General features: G+C 43.8%; 1 protein-coding gene across 1 annotated transcript; it reads left to right on the top strand.

Moving 5' to 3' along the window:
* The first annotated feature begins 1222 nt into the window (after window positions 1-1222).
* On the top strand, window positions 1223-17474 carry CUNHXorf38 (chromosome unknown CXorf38 homolog). The gene is made up of 7 exons (XM_073667304.1): window positions 1223-1540; window positions 6106-6240; window positions 8832-8954; window positions 10666-10815; window positions 15708-15920; window positions 16005-16131; window positions 16681-17474. Exons 1-7 carry the CDS (start codon window positions 1340-1342, stop codon window positions 16764-16766), a joined length of 1035 nt encoding a protein of 344 aa, XP_073523405.1. The 5' UTR covers window positions 1223-1339; the 3' UTR covers window positions 16767-17474.
* Window positions 17475-20242: the final 2768 nt, after the last annotated feature.

The raw sequence follows: 20242 nt of genomic DNA, 5'->3' as shown, positions 1-20242 counted from the left end.
TGCTGTATATAGGCAGTGGATGGGGTCCTGTGCTGTATACAGGCAGTGGATGGGGTCCTGTGCTGTATACAGGCAGTGGATGGGGTCCTGTGCTGTATACAGATAGTGGATGTAGTCCTGTGCTGTATAGAGGCAGTGGATGGGGTCCTGTGCTGTATGCAGGCAGTGGATGGGGTTCTGTGCTGTATACAGCCAGTGGATGGGGTTCTGTGCTGTATACAGGCAGTGGATGGGGTCCTGTGCTGTATATAGGCAGTGGATGGGGTCCTGTGCTGTATACGGGCAGTGGATGGGGTTCTGTGCTGTATACGGGCAGTGGATGGGGTCCTGTGCTGTATACGGGCAGTGGATGGGGTCCTGTGCTGTATACGGGCAGTGGATGGGGTCCTGTGCTGTATACAGGCAGTGGATGGGGTCCTGTGCTGTATACAGGCAGTGGATGGGGTCCTGTGCTGTATACAGGCAGTGGATGGGGTCCTGTGCTGTATATAGGCAGTGGATGGGGTCCTGTGCTGTATACAGGCAGTGGATGGGGTTCTGTGCAGTATATAGGCAGTGAATGGGGTCCTCTGCTGTATACAGGCAGTGGATGGGGTCCTGTGCTGTATACGGGCAGTGGATGGGGTACTGTGCTGTATACAGGCAGTGGATGGGGTTCTGTGCTGTATATAGGCAGTGGATGGGGTCCTGTGCTGTATACAGCCAGTGGATGGGGTTCTGTGCTGTATATAGGCAGTGGATGGGGTCCTGTGCTGTATATAGGCAGTGGATGGGGTCCTGTGCTGTATACGGGCAGTGGATGGGGTCCTGTGCTGTATACGGGCAGTGGATGGGGTCCTGTGCTGTATACAGGCAGTGGATGGGGTCCTGTGCTGTATACAGGCAGTGGATGGGGTCCTGTGCTGTATACAGCCAGTGGATGGGGTCCTGTGCTGTATACAGGCAGTGGATGGGGTCCTGTGCTGTATACAGGCAGTGGATGGGGTCCTGTGCTGTATACAGCCAGTGGATGGGGTTCTGTGCTGTATATAGGCAGTGGATGGGTCCTGTGCTGTATACAGGCAGTGGATGGGTCCTGTGCTGTATACGGGCAGTGGATGGGGTTCTGTGCTGTATACAGAAACAGGACAGAAATATTTCAAGCTGGTCACTGGGAATGTGACAGTGATGCCACCTTGGTGGTCAGAGGGCAGCATTGCATCGTGTACATCTCTCATAATACACACAGAGCAGTGCAGGGAGCAGCCTCTGACTGCAGACATGCCTCCCTCTGTTCTCTGTACCCCGGGCTCTGGGAGGAGTCATCACTTCACCCCGGAATCAGTTAGTACAGCATAACATGGCACTGCACGGGCTGTTTGCAAGGCTGAACTGCAGGGAGTACAAGAACTGGATGAAGGCTGGGCACTGCCTGCTGCTGCTGCAGAGCCGCCTTCAGGGATACATAGACAAGGAGATGCAGGCATTTCACCAGCAGCTGGCCAACAGAGTCACTGCACCAAGGCAATGGATATGCCAGTGCAGGGCGAAAGGGAAGCAGGTAAGAGGAAGGTGCTGGAGGAGATGGCAGAGGTCCAGGTGGCAGGGGGTCAGTAGTGCAGTGGTGCCAGGACAGCCAGCCAGCGATCCTCTGGTATCCACTGTGGTCAGCAGCATTTGTCCCTGACATCAGATAATCTGTATTCCTGTTGGGTTGTGCTTGTATGTCAGGTAGCATCAGTTCTGTTCCCCATCGATATCTGGTGCTGGGAAACCAGGGTGTCTGATTGCCCAATAGGCACTAAATGGTCACATTTGTGAATCCTTTGGGGGTTTCACGCTCTGTACCCTTTGGGTACGCTATATAAATAAAAAGATTATTACTATGTGCACACGATCCGGACAGGCAGCGCTTTGGACGCAGTATACTTTATGCGGCGTCCAAAGCACTGCGCTATATGAACGCAGGTGAATCCGCATGTGTTCATTGAACCATGTGGATTTACCGCATTCAATACATTGTAGTGATCTAATGTCTCTTGCGGAGACTAGCGACTTCACAAGAGAAATTGACGTGCTGCGGTCTGGAAAGACGCGCCACATGTTCGTGTCTGCTGGTGAGCCGCAGGTGCACATGGACGTATAGTGGACATGGGATTTCTAGAGATCCCATGCACTATGTCGTAACATTTGGCCGCTGCGGGTTTGACGCTGCATAACACGCAGCAGCTCCTGACCAACTGCACATACCCTCACCTCTCCGTACCAGACATATCTCTGTAATGTGAGAGGTTTGTTAAGGCTGTGGTCATGACACGTTTTTTTCATTTGTGTTTGGCGCTAGAAAAATCTCAAAGTGTTCACCGAACATAAGCCCTTGATGTAGGGCGATATATTCCATACGGGGGCATATTAGGCCCCTAGGCTCCATTTATACACACTTGATATACTGAGCCATTCTTGGTGGGATTCCTATGTATTGAACAGCTCGGACCACTTTTCAGTACAACAAAAGGTATATTGTTATATAGGACAAATGCAAGGAACGACAATTTGTGGACATCGCCCAGGAGTGGCCATATAAATTAACGCATTACAAAAAGGTAGCAAGCACTGTGGCTCAGTGGTTAGCACTGTAGACTTACAGCACTGGGGTCCTGGATTGAAATCCCACCACAAACAACATCTGCAAGGAGTTCTTTGTGTGTTTGTGTGGGTTTCTTGCCAAAGACCTACTGATAGGCTGTGTGCCCACTATGCGTTTTCCGCCGCGGAAATGCTTAAAAAACGCTTGGTAGAAGGTCATTGCTGAAAAATCCGCAGGAAACGCGGCATAATTGCCGCCATTGACTTGCATTGAATCGCATAATATCCGCATGAGTACATGAGGATAAAAAAATATTATACTCACCTTCTGATGGCCCCCGGTCTCCTGTACGGTGCGTCCGGTGTCTTCGGCTGCTCGCGGTGGTGTAAAAGGACCTTCCATGATGTCATTTAGTCATGTGACAGGTCATGCGACCGCTGACGGTCCTTTTACACCACCGCGAGCCGTTGAGGACACCGGAGAAGGAGACCGGGGGTCATCGGAAGGCGAGTATAATATATTTTTTTTATTTTTCACCATTTTATTCTTTTTTTACTATTGATGCTGCATTTGCAGCATCCTAACTTGGTCACACAACATAAAGGCATGCCGCTTGCATGGATTTATATAGTGTGACCAAGTTGTCAAGCACTTTTCCAAGTGATGCTAAAATCGCTTGGAAAAGCGCTTGATAACCCGCATGTGGAAATGCATGTGAAGAACGCTCGACAAACGCTTCTACCTGGCAGAAAAAACGCATGTAAAATCCGCATGCATTTTTCCTGCCAGGGAGATGCAGAAAAAATCCGGAGCATTTCTGCATCGTGGGCACATAGCCATAGGGAATGTAGATTGTGAGCCCCAATGGGGACAGTGATAATAATGTCTGTAAAGCGCTGTGGAATTAATGGCGCTATATAAGTGAGTAAAATAAAAGCAGGCCTAGATAGTGATGCAGGAACGTAACTTGAGTTAGACGAAATCTTGTTTAAATGGAATAAGGAAGATTTTACTACTAAATGTAGTGGTTCGGCCGTACAGGTGATAGTACAGCAGTAACATTTATTCCTGTTTTGTAGTAATTCAATGTGCCCCTGCTGAGAAATCAAGCTGTGAAGACACCAGCCGTGAAGTGGCTTTAGGGCTCGATTTCTCAGCGATGGCACATCAGATTACTACAGAACAGGTATCATTCTTATTGTACTAGGAGCTATACCGCCATATTACTAGTTTCAGGAGTAAGATCATCTTGACAGATTAATTTACACGTTTCAGACACAACATTGCTGTGAGGTAAACAACGCTTGTGAACACAGCCTTAGCATTGAAGGAAATTTAAAGGCGTTTTCCCACAAAGTTAATTTTAGGCTATGTGCCCTCAATGCCGAAATGCTCTGGATTTTTTCCTCAGCGTTTCTGCATCTCCCTGGCAGAAAAAACGCATGCGGATTGTACATGCGGATTGTACATGCGTTTTTCCTGCCAGGGACAAGCGGAAGTGAAGCGTTCTTCACATGCATTTCCGCATGCGGGTTGACAAGCGCTTTCCAAGCGATTTTAGCATCACTTGGAAAAGTGCTTGACAACTTGGTCACACTATATAAATCCATGCAACCGGCATGGATTTATATACTGTGACCTTAAGAATGGTAAAAAATAAAAAATAAATCTATACTTACATTCTGATGGCCCCCGGAGTCTTTATCCGATGCGTCTTGGCTTTCGGCAGCTCGCGGTACACTAAAGGACTTGCCGACGTCAGCGGTCGCGTGACCCGTCACATGACTAAATGACGTTATGGCAGGTCCTTAAGACCATCGCGAGCTGCCAGCAAGCCAAGAAGCATCGCTAAGTGACACCGGGGGCCATCAGAAGGTAAGTATAATGTATATTTTTTATTTTATTCTTTTTTATACAGGTACTATGGTACCCGGGTCCGGAGGAGAGTCTCCTGTCCTCCACACCCGGGTACCATCCGCACATTGAAATGCATGGAATGCGCATCTGCAGATCCAGTGATGCAGATTCCATGTGCTCCAATGCAAGTCAATGGCGGCGAAAACGCTGCGCTTCTTCAAAATAATTGGTAGTGCTGCGTTTTTGTTCGCAATGATAATTCCCAGCGGAAATTTCCGCAGCATGTGCACAGCACATGCCGATTATCATTGGGGAGCATTGCAGATCTTCTACCAAGCGTTTTTAAGCGTTTCTGCAGCGGAATTGCCCCTGTGGAAACACTTAAAAAACGCATAGTGGGCACACAGCCTTAAAGTTGATTTTTAATCAATAGATCTTGAAATAATAATAATTTCCATAATTACATGCGGTTTAAAAAAATTGTTCCTGTGCTGAGATAAACTTCTAAATGTGCCCCTGCTGTGTGCAGTGTAACGGCTGTGTCTGACCGTGCTGGAACATGTTCTGATCATACCACAGCTCCTGGGCAGGGGAGGAAGCAAAAGAGTATACAGACAGGACAGGATGGGATCGCGGCTGCTTGTTTTTGTGAGGTAAAACATTTCCCTTCTTGTCTCTAAACAATATTTTACCTCAAAGAAAGAGTCATTAGTGATCCCATTCTGTAATATCTGTGTACTTTTTTGCTTCCTCCCCTGCCCAGGAGCTGTGGTAAGATCAGACTATGTCCCTGTACGGTCAGACACAGCCATTACACAGTACACAGCAGGGGCACATACATAAGATTATCTCAGAACAGGAACATTTTATTTAAACACATCCAATTATGGAAGTTATTATTATTCCAAGATCTGTTGATTTAAAATGAACTTTGTTTGTTGGAAGCCTTTATTACTAGACACATTTTAGTAATTTTACGAGTCTGCTGGTTAAATGGCTGTAGTTGTTTATCATTCCTTATGGTGGTTGAATGAATTCTGTACTTTTTGGTCATTGATAAAAAAATTTACACACAGTATAATGTTTCCAAAATGCAACTGTTTTTAAATGTCTTGAAGAATCTCTAAAACACAGCCTTAGTCCTCTGTGCTTCAGATTAAGGCCGGGTTCCGACAGCTGAATTGAAAATCTGGCCAGATGCAACAGGATGTCACTAGTTCCTTGTGCAGCTCTGTGTGCTTGTCCGCATTGTAGATGGGTGTCAGAGCTGCCTTTCATTATATGCATTATTCTGGTCCTTAAAATAGTACATGAGGATAAAAAAACATTATACTCACCTTCTGATGGCCCCCGGTCTCCTGTCAGAGCTGCCTTTCATTATATGCATTATTCTGGTCCTTAAAATAGTACAAAGTAGTGTATGATGCAATTTTTTTTTTCCCCACGTAGACCATGGTCCACATGGAAAATCGTTCTATAATGGGTTCGCGCGAGGTCCATGGTGCACATTGACAGCACTTGGACTGATTATACGCTCATCCTAATGAGCCCCGATGGGTGTCCTACACCATATTGTGAATTAGTGGCAAAGTGATGGCGTCCATGAAACGGAGAGGAAAGAATTGAGCGGGACGGCTCTCTCCTTTATAGTCTAATAACTAAAATCTTGTTTTTCTTGCAAGTTCAAGCCAAGTTGTCCTGTCTGTGCTCAGTGGAAACAAATCATCCTAGCACACCATAAGAACAGAAATGGAGTAATACACTGGGGAAACAGCGATCCGTCACTGTGGTCTACTCATTACTGGGAAGTAGCTAAGGTAATGTGTCTGCCGTCACCGAGGGGCAATTCACATACTGATATTGTGATTCTATATAAAGCTAGGGTCACACGAAAGTATAAAAAATCAGTTTGATTTTCATCCAGAAAAGTGGGATGATTTTTTTTTCTCACTTGTCATCCGTGTGCTGTCCGTGTACAATCCGTTTTTATTAATCAGCAGCGTATTAATCATTTACAGGACCATTTACAGTTTCCTATGATACAGAATTGCAATGTATGGCGACGTTCACACGTTCAGTATTGTACCTATTGTGTTTGAAGCCAAAACCAGGAGTGGAACAATCAGAGGAAAAGTATAATAGAAACACGTCATCACTTCTGGTTTTGGCTTACAAAAACTGATGTAAACCGTGTGAATGTGGCCTATCTGTAAAAATCTATTGTTATACTGTGGCTCCATACGGCATCCGATTTTTTTTTTTTTTTTTTTTTTTCCTTTTTTTTTTTTTTTTTAGACTTGAATGAGTGAGTCTCCTCCGATTTTTGGAGGAAAATTGGGCATGCCTCAATATTTTTTTTTTTTATTACATGCAGAATCAGTCAGTGAGAAAAAAATGCTAATCAGCACTGCCCCATTGAATAACATTGGTCCAGCTGCAATCTTTTTTTTTTTTTTTTAACAAATTGAACTTAGACAGAAAATACGGTGTTGTGCACAATCCCTAATAGCAAAATATTCTGTATAACAAATATATTCTGTGAGAAGTAACAAATCTTATCTACACATTGCATAAAAATCTGCTTGGAACCCACTTGAAAATTGACCCGCAGTACAGATTTTAAAGGGAACCTGTCACCAGAAATAACGCTTTTAACCTGCGGATATGCAGTTAATCTGCAGGTTAACAGCATTATGCTGCCCGGCACCTGCAGCCGAATACAGCGTGGAGAAGATGAACTTTATTCTCCCCACCAGCATTCGGTCTCAGTCATGGAGGCAGGGGCGCCGTGGGTTCAGTCATTGCTCTGAGTATACAGAGCGACCGCTGTAACCGCGCCCCCGGTCCTAATGCAGAGGTAGTGTCAGTTAGGGCCGGAGGCGCGGTTACAGCTGTCGTTCTGTATACTCAGAGCAATGACTGAACCCGCCCTCATGACTGAATGCTGGCAGGGAGAATAAAGTTCATTTTCTCCCCGCTGCATTCGGCTGCGTGCAGGCGTCGGGCAGCATAATAGCGCTGTTAACCTGCAGTTTAACCGCATATTTTCAGGTTAATAGCTTTATTTCTGGTGACAGGTTACCTTTAAAGAGTTAATCCAATTTCTTCCTTTCATGGACAAAATGGGAATAGCTGCTTCTAGGTTCCGGCCTTTGGGAACTAGATGTCCTTATTCCGGTGTTGGCTATATAGAGACGGGAATAACTCTTTTAACCCCTTTCTGATGTGCGGCGTATTAATGTGTATCTGCGCCCTGGGCCTATTGGACCAGATACACATTAATATGCCCTGGCGACTGCGCCCGCATACAGGCTGTTCTGGCGCGATCGCCGCCAGGTGTCAGCTGTGACAATGTGCTAGAAGCGGTGCCGCACCGCTCCCTGCACATTAACCCCCGAAATGCTGTGATTGAATTCGATCACAGCATTCCGGGAGCAAGGGGAGGTAAGCGCCGCTTACCTCCTCCCCGGCGTCCCGCTCTGTCTGTGCCTGGTCTCGTTGGTTGTGATGGTGAACCGATGTCTTCATGACGACATCCGGGTCACCAGACTGCAAGAAGTTACTTTGATCGTGCACAGTGCGTGACCAAAGTAACTTCTGCCTGTGCAGGTCTCCCTCCCCTGCACGTCACATAGCCCTGTGACCTGCACTCGTCTCACTAACTTCCCGCGCATGCGCAAATCGCTGCTATCATCAGGAGTGCTTTTTTTTTTTCCCCCCGGACCAGTTTGTCTCTGCAGTGTTCCAGTGTGCAGGCGCCAGGGAGTCACAGTGACTTCACGTCACAGGGCCATGTGATGTGCAGGGGAGGGGGAGAATATGCAAATTAAACTCATAGGCAGGGATTTCTGGGGGTCCCCCGGGCGCCAAGCACGTGAAAACCGATTTTATAAAAACACATTTCTCTGCAAGCAGACCTCTACTACGGGCCATACAGGTATGTATAGATTTACATTTCTATAACCTGTATGCCCATATTAGAGGTCTCATATCTCCCAGGGGGTAACAGATTCACTTTAAGGGCATGAAAATTCAAAGTTTGAAAATTGAAAAATTTTCGCCAAATTTCCATTTTTTTCACAAATAAACGCAAGTCATATTGAAAAAAATTTACCACGATCATGAAGTACAATATGTCACGAAAAAGCAGTCTCAGAATCAGTGGGATCCGTTGAAGTGTTCCAGAGTTATTATCTCATAAAGTGACAGTGGTCAGAATTGTAAAAATTGGCCCGGTCATTAACGTGCAAACCACCCTCGGGTGTAAAGGGGTTAGTTTGTATATGAAATAAGCTAAAGATTTGAAATCTCCCTCTAGTCCGCTCTATGTGAACATCATTGCTGTAGTATCAGTCCACAGTAGCTGCTGAATCCACAAGCGTTTTCTGCTGTGATTTGTATTTTGTAGGTGTACATGCCACACGGACAAACCCACTTCAGTGGACCCCAGCAGTGTGATGCAGCAGCTCTACTCAACTTGATAAATAATTGTGATCATTTCAGAGTATCAAACATATCGAGGGTCAGAGAGGTAACATTTACATTTATCACTACTGTCTGGTGCTTTCTAAAGAAATTAAAGTTACTAAAAGAGGACCTTCAACAAGTTTGAACATGTTAAACTTGCCACATCATTAAATAGTAGATAAGCCTTTGGAAAAAAAATTAGTTTTTATTTTTTAATTTCTCATCTCCATTGCAGAGATATCAGCTTAGATCAATTTTTGCTTAGATCAAGGGAGATTTACCAGAGATTTTTTTTCTGGGGGCGTTTACAACAGGGCTGTGGAGTCGGTAAACCAAACCTCCAACTCCAACTCCGACTCCTCAATTTCCATGACACCGGCTCTAACTCCAACTCCCTCATACATGGCTCATGTTTAAGTGATAAATTTACTGTAGCACAGATTCATCTCAGCTAAAAGTCTAGACCCTTAGATCGGGAATAAGACAGACATTTATAGGACATTTCATAACTTTTTCAAATTCTTATGAAAAAAATATTCCCCACAAACTGCATTGAACTACTGTACCTAATTTATTATATATTTTAGGAGTTGGAGTCAGTCCATTTTATACTGACTCCGATTCCGACTCCACCAAAATTGACCCAGACTCCGACTCCACAGCCGTGGTTTACAAGACCCCAGACAATGTCAGACTTGACTTTCTCTGTGTGAGATGTAATGACACAGCTTACTGCAGACATCTGCGATTACAGGCAGGGGAAGGTATTAGAGCAGAGCTTTGTGTCAGTACAAACACCTCTCAATCTGCAGCTCATAGCCATGTCAGTGTGGAGGGTGGAGGAAATAGAGCAAAACTGCATGTCATTATAACCACTTGTGCAGCTGTAATTGGACACCACTGTCAGCCCCGCTCTATTCCCCATATCCCTACACTGACAGTATCGTCGGATGAGAGCTGCAGATGCAGATATGTTTGTAATGACACACAGGTCTGCTCTACTCCCCTCCCCCGCTTGTACTCACAGTAGATGGCAGCAGTGAGATTTGTGAGGAGAGCAGGGCTATATGTCATTACATGTTTCACACAGAGAAAGGGTCTGACTATCTTTGGGGGTGGGTGTGTTTTGTTTTTTTTTGTCCCTTCATGATGCCACTTGCTTATTTGGTCAACGTCACACAGGGGAAAAAGTAAACGTCCCCAGAGATAAAGCTCTGGTAACGTCCCCTTGGTCTTAGTGAAAATTAGAATGTAAACTTTACCAGCTAATGTCTCCGCAATGGAGAAGAGAAATTGAAAAATCAAAACTATGTTTTACTCAGCTATGCAGTCACTAGTCCATTGTGTGGCCAGTTTAACATGCTCACACTGGTGAAAGGTCCTGTTTAAGAGAGATTTTTACTTCTTAAACTTAGTCATTTGTTTGTCTTATGTGTATTACATAGTTACAATATGGAAAGGCTACGTCCACCTCTGCATCCATAGGGACTGATAAATGCATTAGACTTGAGACCATCAATAGGTCAAAGGGCGCCAAGGTTTTGGTAGTGGTTGTTTATGAAAAAAAAAAAAAATGATGGCAAGCTCCATTGCAAACCATATTACACAGCTTTTTTTTTTTCCAAATAGCAGGAACTCTGAGTACCGCAGTGTGGTTACTTTTATTGTAAGGCCACGTTCATACATTCAGTATTTGGTCAGTTTTTGTCATCAGTATTTATATGCCAAAATCAGTCATATTACATTATTCTTGCATCTATTATTTCTCCTTGCAGGTAATAAAGTGCAGAAATGAGTTGTTTCACTCTTCTGATATGAAGGTCTCATCTTCATGGTTGAAAACCTTTGGGCAAAAAGTGCATAATTTAGTTGCTGAATTCACACATGTGCCTGGCCTTGTAAGAGACGGTGAGAAAATGCAGGAGGTAATACTCTGCTATATGGTATTTATTTACTGTATTTTTTTTAAATTAAAATGGTTGTCTCATAAAGGAATAGCATGACATATCAACTTGATACAGCATACATGAGAGATTGACAATTTCCTGCTTGAACTATGCTTTTCTATAAAATATAAACCTACTGTATTACTCCAATTGCCACAAACAATGTTACTTTTTTTTTGAGGGGGGGGGTGCAAGAATTTATGTGGCTTGTGCCATGATTTTCGATTACAAAACATCAACCACACATCATTTTTTACTTAATGGCTTTCCAGGCCACTGTTCAGACTGACCCCTTAGCGATTGTAGGATGTAATTGAGGGATTACTGCACTGTTGGTTTAGGTAATGATCTATAATAATAATAATAATAATCTTTTTATTTATATAGCGCCAACATTAATTTTGAACCCAGGACCCCAGCGCTGCAAGGTGGCAATGCTAACCACTGAGCCACCGTGCTGCCCTACAGTTTCTGCTACCAAAAATTAGTGATACTGGTGTCCACCAGTTCTCCTGCTCCTTCTGTAGAAAGTTATTCAAAATGTCCAGTCTAATGTCAGATAAGAGAACCCCATTTTTCCTGTACAGACCATTGAATTTCATCCCTTGCCCGACACTGTTATAGGGTAATGTCTTCCAATTCTGTTAATATCCCCCATTCTGGTATATATGGCCCCTTCTTTCCTGTCATACGTGGCCCCCATCCCCATCCTGGTATGCATGGCACCCCTCATCCCCATCCTGGTATGCATGGTACCCCTCATTCCCATCCTGGTATGCATATGGCACCCCTCATCCCCATCCTGGTATGCATGGCACCCCTCATCCCCATCCTGGTATGCATGGCACCCCTCATCCCCATCCTGGTATGCATGGCACCCCTCATCCCCATCTTGGTATGCATGGCACCCCTCATCCCCATCCTGGTATGCATGGCACCCCTCATCCCCATCCTGGTATGCATGGCACCCCTCATCCCCATCCTGGTATGCATGGCACCCCTCATCCCCATCCTGGTATGCATGGCACCCCTCACCCCCATCCTGGTATGCATGGCACCCCTCATCCTGGTATGCATGGCACCCCTCATCCCCACCCTGGTATGCATGGCACCCCTCATCCCCATCCTGGTATGCATGGCACCCCTCATCCTGGTATGCATGGCACCCCTCATCCTGGTATGCATGGCACCCCTCATCCTGGTATGCAGGGCACCCCTCATCTGGTATGCATGGCATCCCTGATCCCCATCCTGGTATGCATGGCACCCCTCATCCCCATCCTGGTATGCATGGCCCCCTCATCCCTCTCCTTGGTATGCATGGCACCTCCATCCCCATTATGCAACACACAAAAAAATAAACAATTATACTACCTTTCTTCCCTCTGCTCCAGCGCTGCGTCTTGCTCTGCTGCCTGCACTCATCTCACAGTGTGAGCCTCCATGACGTCACTGCCATGCGCCCTCACACTGTGAGATGGTCTCCCAGAATAGTCACTGCTCCCCACACCGGGACTACGGGCATGAGAAGTAGTGACTATTCATTCTCCTTGATGGCACGCACACTGCAGCCGCAGCGCAGCTCCTGCTGCGGCTCGACAGTCCCGTGAGCCCACTATTAAAGAGCATGAATATTCACTACTCCCCACGCCCATGGGAGTGGGTTGTAGTGAATATTCATGGTCTTTAATAGCAAGCACATGTGATCGCCGAGCAGCTGCTTTAGCCGCGATGCGGCTACACTGTGCGCGGTATTAAGAAAAATGAATATTCACGGCTCTCCATGCCAAAGGGCATGGGGAGCAGTGAATATTCATTTTTTTAGCAGCGGGCACAGTGTAGGCTGCAGCAGGCCGCTCCTGCCTCCTGTGCCCCGCTCTCCTCCGCCGCTGCCGCTCCCCCCACGCCCACCACCATCCACGTTATATATAATATATATATTCAGACTATAAGATGCAGCCCCCACTTTCCTCCAAAATGTTGGAGGAAAAAAGTGCGTCTTATAATCCGAAAAATACGGTACATGTACATCACATATTAAGTGCTGGTGTATTCGATGCCTCAAAACTTAAAAATCTATATCACCTCCCTTTTCTCAACCTGTATGGAAAAGAAATCTAAAATTGAAGAGAAAAAAATCACATAACATTCTTAGTGCCTTTACTTGCATGGCATGTGATCAATAAGTGGTATGTACTCGCACAAAATAAGCTAAACCAATTGAGGACTGAATTATAAATCACCCTGAAAATCAATTTGCGTGACATTTCATCATTGTAACTCAGAAGGAAAAAAAATAATGGAGAGCACAACTTGCAGTATTAAATTAATAAACAAGTGAAAGTACATTGTGGCTGCAATACAAACATACATGTACAAAAACTGTGCAACCGAAATCTGAAATTAAAGGGAATCTGTCAAGGTGTTGCATAATGTAGGGGCAGAGAGCCTGATTCCAGCAATGTGTCACTTGCTCAGCAGCTTACTGTAGTTTTAATCAGTGTTTTGTCAGCAGGAGATTATCATTAAAGGACTAGGTGTCGCATGCTAGTCATACCAGCTAATGTGTCACTCATTGACAGCTTGCTATAGTATAAGGCTTCTTTCACACGTCCGTATGTCCGGTACATGTGACCATTTCCACACGTACTGGAGACACTGACACACGTAGACCCTTTCAAATCTATGGGTCTGTGCACATCTCAGTGTGTTTCCACGAACCGTACGTCCGTGTTTTCCACACACTGACATGCCGTATTTTTGCGGATGCACGGTCCGCAAAAGTGTCTCACAGTGAACACACACGAATGACATCCATGTGTCATCAGTGTGACGCGTACCGGCACCTGGGAATCAGCGCTACAGTTAGCATTGTTCCCAAGTGCCGGGTGCTGAGCGCTGCCCTCATCATGGGTCCCTGTCGACGCTGCGATCAGCACGAGCAAGGGACAATGATGAGGGTAGTAGTGTCTGCTCCCACAGTGTCCCTGTGTAAAAATAAGAATAAAATAATAAAATCCATATACTCATTTGTCCTAAGTGTCCCACGCCGTAATCCTCTGACCGCTGACGCCGAGGAGCCGGGGAGAATGAGCCGCTCCAGCGAGCAGCCTCAGAGCTCAGCTCAGGAGCGGTGTCCTGTCACTCACTGAGCGCAGCTCCGGAGCCACTCGGTGGAGCGGCTCATTCTCCCCGGCTCCTCGGATTACTGTGGGGGACACTTAGGACAGGTGAGTATATGGATTTTATTATTTTATTCTTATTTTTACACAGGGACACTGAGGGAGCAGACACTACTACCCTGCTGGTGCTGATCACAGTGCCGGTAGGAACCGTGATGAGGGCAGCATTCAGCACCCGGCGCTTGGGAACAGTGCTAACTTTACACGGGTGCCTGATGTGGCACACGGCACACTGATATCTCCGGAAATATACAGACGCGTGAAACCGGCCTAGAGCTGTGTTCACATGTGCAGTAATCATCAGTTAGAACGGATCCAGCAGCAATCCTTTAATAAAAAAGTTGTGCAACCACAACGTTTTTGTCCAGCTAACACTAACTGATTTCAACTGAATGTTTTTTTAACATTGAAGTGTGTGGAAAGCTGATCAGTTAAATAGCCATCAGTTTTGTTGCAATTGAAACTGATCCAGTGAGCAAAAAAACAGATCCTACTCAAATGAAAGAAAAACTGATGCCTAATTAACAGATCTGTTTTCCATAGACATCAATGTTAAAAAAAAAAAAAAAAAAAAAAACGATCCAGGTAAAATCAGGTTTTTTTAGATGGACAAAAAAGTTGTCTACACAATTTTTTTTTCTCAACAGATCGCTGCTGGATTCGTTCCGATTCCGCAGGGAAATCAATGGGTAAGGGAACTCTGCTCACCGGCATCTTATGATGCCATTTAAAAATCGGATTGCACTCGGCCCAATGTTAAACTATGGGGCAGCTCACACCTGGGATTTTTTTATTTTTTATTTTTCTCATGCCAAAATCAACATCACAAAATAATCACAGCATGCTGCGAATAGCTGCAAGAATTGGATCGCACGCAACCATACAAGTCTATGGGTGCGTGTGAAACATCGTGCTGCACTCTGATGTCACCTGAGTGCAGTGCAGTTCCTTTCTCCGTCTCCTCCACACTTGTGCTGCAATCCTCTCATTCGAGAGGATCGGGGCACTGACACTTGACTCACGCTCGCAGCAGAGTTTGAGCCGAGTGTCATTAGCATATCGCATCCGATGCTTTACGCTAGTGGGACCCCAGCCAATGGCGGAACTCAGTAGGAGACCCTGATTTTCACTATATATTGCAATACACAAAATTGGTGTCAATAAAAATGTCAGCTCGCCATGGAAAAAAACAAAACTCAGGACCATCAACAGAAAAATAAAAATGATACGGGTCTCGGAAATTGGCTATGCAAAGCAAAAAACATTTCTAAAATTCTGAATTGTTTTTCATCACAAAAAAAGTGGAGTGTCCTGGAGAGTCATGTTTCCTGGTCGTTTTTAGCACACAATGAACATTGTAAAAACAACCCCCAAAAAATTATGGCTAAATTGCATTTTTTCTTTCACCACTTTATCCCACTTGGAATTTTTTTCTTTTTTTAATACATCATATGGTAAAGGGAATTAGTGAAATTCAAAATTACAACTAATCTTGCAAAAAAAACAAGCCTTGATACATGTCGACAAAAATAAAAGTTATGGCTCTTGGAAGGGTGAGGAAAAAATGAGAGCACAAAAACAAAAAAATCCCTGGTCCTTAAAGGGTTAATAGCATACGAAGTAAGAGATATATGTCACCAGTAGTAAGGCTGCAGTATACATATTATCACGTCTTCATTTACACTCCAGGTCCTCCTATCGGATTGGAATGTAGAAGATTCAGGCATATACGAGGTGGATGGAGTCCATTTCACTCCACAATCCAAGCCCACATCTCGTTTGGCGCCTTCCAGCACTAATGATACTAGTTTATCCCCAAATATGGTGGAGAGAATAATGATACAACAGCTGATCCAAGAATTGTATCTAGATATAGAGGAACACGGTTCACTGACTAAAAAGGTAAGACACAAAATAGCCAAGACTGCAAGAAAACGAACAGCACGGAAGAAAGTGACTGATCCAGAAATATGTATTCTCCTGCAGGAAATAGAGAAGATCCGCAACATGAAGGCCTTCCTCGCTCAAAATGAAGATCTCCAAATGGTTTTCCAAGAAGACATCACGAACCTTGACAGCTTGTGCAAGGAACATATTGCAATTAGTGAAGAAGGTCAGTTATTTTCTAATCCGTCCAAGATCACAGGAATTATTGCCCAGACTGTTTTCTGGAAGTGACTCTGTGCATTTTTTGGGCTGTGTGCGCACTTTGAGTATTTGCAGATTTTTTGCAGCAAAAACCAAGAGCTTTGGTAGGAAGTCTGCAGTGTAAAATACTCCCGGTTTTGCATGCATTTTTACTTGTGTTTTTTTCTCCCCCGATTCATTTGAATGGGTGAAAAATGCTGCAAAAACGCTGAGAGAATTGACATGCTGCAGATCTGAAAGAAAATGGTTTGATTCAAATCTGGAAGGAAAATCTAAGCAGCATGTGCAGATTTCAGAAAGCTCATTCACTTTGCTGGTACTGTAAAATGCTGCGTTTTTCCACAGCAAAAATGTGCAGAATAAAATGCAGCATATGAACAAGCACTTAGAACAGTTTTTGTCCTTGAGACTCCTGCGGTATACAGGTCAACCTTCTGTATATCTGCATATTACAGTAAATCAGTAAATTAACATAACATTCAGATTGTAACAGATTTTATTTTCCTTCTTTTAGGTTGGATTCACACACGACGTGCTGCAATGTTTTTCGTAGTGGTGTTGGCGTTTCTAACTGCATATTTTTTAGTTCAAGAAGACTGAGCAAAATGAAATACATGGTATTTTTGTTTTTACCTTTTTTTTTGTCAATCTTGGTGTTAGAAGACTTAAATATGTAATTATTTGCGAGGTCCAAATAGCTCTGTTCCCCTTAATCTGGCACTATTTTTATTTTTTTTCTGTTCCTGTACCCATCTATGGCCCCTTTTTTTTCTCTTTGTGCATGCAAGTCTAGTCTTATAGCAAAGTGGGTGTGATCACCAGGAAAATGCCCACAGAGAAGACCACACCCTCTTGGTTAACGAGACTAGATTTACATACAGGGCACATAACCAACATATCTCGGGAATAGAACCACAGGAGCTAAAAAAAAACGCCAGATTGATGGTAACAAAAGTATTTAGGCCAACCAGGTAAAAAATACATCTTTACATATATGTCTGGTCGTCTTTAAGTGATTTCAAACACTTTTCCGATAGGCTTCTCTTTTGATCTCAGTAACTAATTTTAAAAAAGCATTTTTTCTGGCACTTTTCTATTTACAAAAAAAAAAAACAGCAGCTAAAGTGTTTGTAGGAAAATTATATAAAAATGATTAAAACTCGTGGTGTTTTTCTTTACAAATGATAAAAGTAGTGTGTAAAGTAACCCTTGTAAAATATGGTTTGCAAAATCTTAAAAGTAATGTAACACCTATAGGGTGTGTTTTACTAATTCAATCAGCCATCAATAAATATTCTTTCTTCTGTATTTAATTTTATAGATTTTTTTGTTGTACATCAATATTTCAGCAGCCATCTTGTCTGAGCTGCTGTTGACAGCATTTAGAGATATCCTGTAGAGCGGTCACATCTTCCATGGTAAAAAATAGACTGGAGATGGCTCACTGACTTATTTGGTAGAGTTTTCTAAGCATATTCTGTGCAGAGTTCATTATACAGGGAGTGGGAGGAGGTGAGCTTTATCACCAGTTGTCAATGGTGGATCGCATGTTATCTACTGTAGACAGAAGTGGAACCGCTCGTTAGAATCATGCTGCCAGAACCACGGGCAGCTTGAATCAGAGCCTGGCTTAGCAATTGTGGTCCGGTATGTCTTTCTCTGAAACGCTGTGAAAAGCCGTCCAGGGACCATAGGAAGAGACCCGACTAGTCCGGTGAGGCCCCGGGCCAGCTTTTCCCCCTCCCCACTCCAGCCGATTAGCAGGTTACTCCTATGTATGTTCTAGGCAGCACATAGTCCTGTGTATACAGGACAAGAACTACCAAGAACAACGATATATTATGTACGCAGAACGATTGTATTAACGATAATTCACTTGGAAGCCCGAACAGCCATGAAGTAGTTAAACATGTACAGAGTGGGGACACCAAGGGCCAGGGCAAGTGGCATGTAAGAATCCCCTCTATTGTATGTCTCACTACAGAGTTCCACACTGTGTAAGTGACATTAGCACAAGATATGGGCTCATCTCTTTATTGAATTTGGTGCAAACAAAAAAAAAGGCACAAATGCATCTCTCCATTTGCGCCTTTTTTTAGCCTATTCTGTTCACTCGTTTCTTTTTTTTAAGACACCAACGTGGGCGGAAGTTTAGGATTTCCTGATGTTTTCGCTTGATTTATTATTTGCAACTTTTCAAAAAGTTGCACAATTTCTCACAAATGTACACACCCAGTCCACTCACGATGACCATGTATGCCAAAAAAATGTGCATAATTTTTTGCACTAAAAAGAACAATTCAAGACGAAAAAAAAGGGACCATGTTTGAGTTTGCACAAAATGAATGAATTGTACACATCTTTTGTTTGGCCAAAAAAAAACAAAATACAACTGCTGAATCGGGTCGTAATGTGTTGGGATCTTTATGAAGTCTCCATGGTCTAGCAGCTAGATACAAGCCTAAGATCACCAGGTACAAGGCCAACCGCTGGCTTTAGTGGTGTAAAACACATTACTGATGGACTAGTACTTACCAATACTAATGGTAGTATAAAGTGTTCTCTGGAGTAATTAATCATTTTGCATTGTCTGGCTAGTCAGTTTGACAAATTAATCTTGGTGTAATCTTCAGAAGCTACCTGCAGGAATGTACATTGCTATGGTAAAATATTGTATGGGTGCAGTAACAGAATGGGGCTCTTTATCAGGCCTTCATTTCCCACCTTATTTCCAGTGAAGGTAGTGTTAGTGCTGCAGCATACAGGGACATTTGTTTGCTTTCAGTGTTGTGGCCACAGTTTGGAGAATACTCTTTCTATTAAAGCATAACTGTGCCCTTTCATCCAGGTGAGGACCATACAGAGATGGACTGGGGAGTTTGGTGAGCAGAAACTCAAGTGGCTCCACAAAGCCCTGACCTCAAATTGAGCCAGGCCCACAAATACTGGTCTGGTTGAATGGTCACAAAATACTACAGGGACACTCCAAAGTCTGTAGAGAAGCTTTCCCAAAAGACCAGAGTTTGCTGTCATCTGTAAAATGGTGCCAAATTCCATATTAATGCCTATGCAATTGATGTAATATAGCTCATTTAGGTGGGACAGGCGAGGGTCTACATAATTCTGGTTATATAATGTAACTACAACCCCTGGCAAAAATTATGGAATCACCGGGCTCGGAGGATGTTCATTCAGTTGTTTAATGTTGTTGGAATAAAGCAGATCAGACATGGCACAAAACTAAAGTCATTTCAAATGGCAACTTTATGGCTTTAAGAAACACTAAAAGAAATCAAGATAAAAAATGTGGTACTCAGTAAGGGTAATTTTTTTCAGACCAAGCAGAGGGAAAAATTATGGAATCACTCAATTCTGAGGAAAAAATTATGGAATCATGAAAAACAAAGACACAAAAGAACACTCCAATACATCACTAGTATTTTGTTGCACCACCCCTGGCGTTAGTAACAGCTTGCAGTCTCTGAGGCATGGACTTAATGCGTGACAAACAGTACTCTTCGTAAATCTGGCTCCAACTTTCTCTGATTGCTGTTGTCAGATCAGCTTTGCAGGTTGGAGCCTTGTCATGGACCATTTTCTTCAACTTCCACCAAAGATTTTCAATTGGATTGAGATCCGGACTATTTGCAGCCCATGACATTGACCTTATGGGTCTTATTTCAAGGAATGTTTTCACACTTTTTGCCCTATGGCAGGACGCATTATTATCTTGAAAAATGTCATCATCTCCAAACATCCTTTCAATTGATGGGATAAGAAAACTGTCCAAAATATCGATGTAAACTTTGGAATTTATTGAAGATGTAATGACAGACACCTCCCCAGTGCCTTTACCTGACATGCAGCCCCATATCATCAATGACTGTGGAAATTTGCATGTTCTCTTCATGCAGTCATCTTTATAAATCTCATTGGAACCGCACCAAACAAAAGTTCCAGCATCATCACCTTGCCCAATGCAGATTCGCTATTCATCACTGAATATGACTTTCATCCAGTCATCCACAGTCCACGATTGCTTTTCCTTAGCCCATTGTAACCTTGTTTTTTTCTGT

Source organism: Phyllobates terribilis, unplaced genomic scaffold (assembly GCF_046119375.1).
Source record: "Phyllobates terribilis strain yellow unplaced genomic scaffold, ASM4611937v1 Scaffold_2__4_contigs__length_985480577, whole genome shotgun sequence".
Lineage (NCBI taxonomy): Eukaryota > Metazoa > Chordata > Amphibia > Anura > Dendrobatidae > Phyllobates > Phyllobates terribilis.
This window is presented reverse-complemented; position numbering and strand designations above follow the sequence as displayed.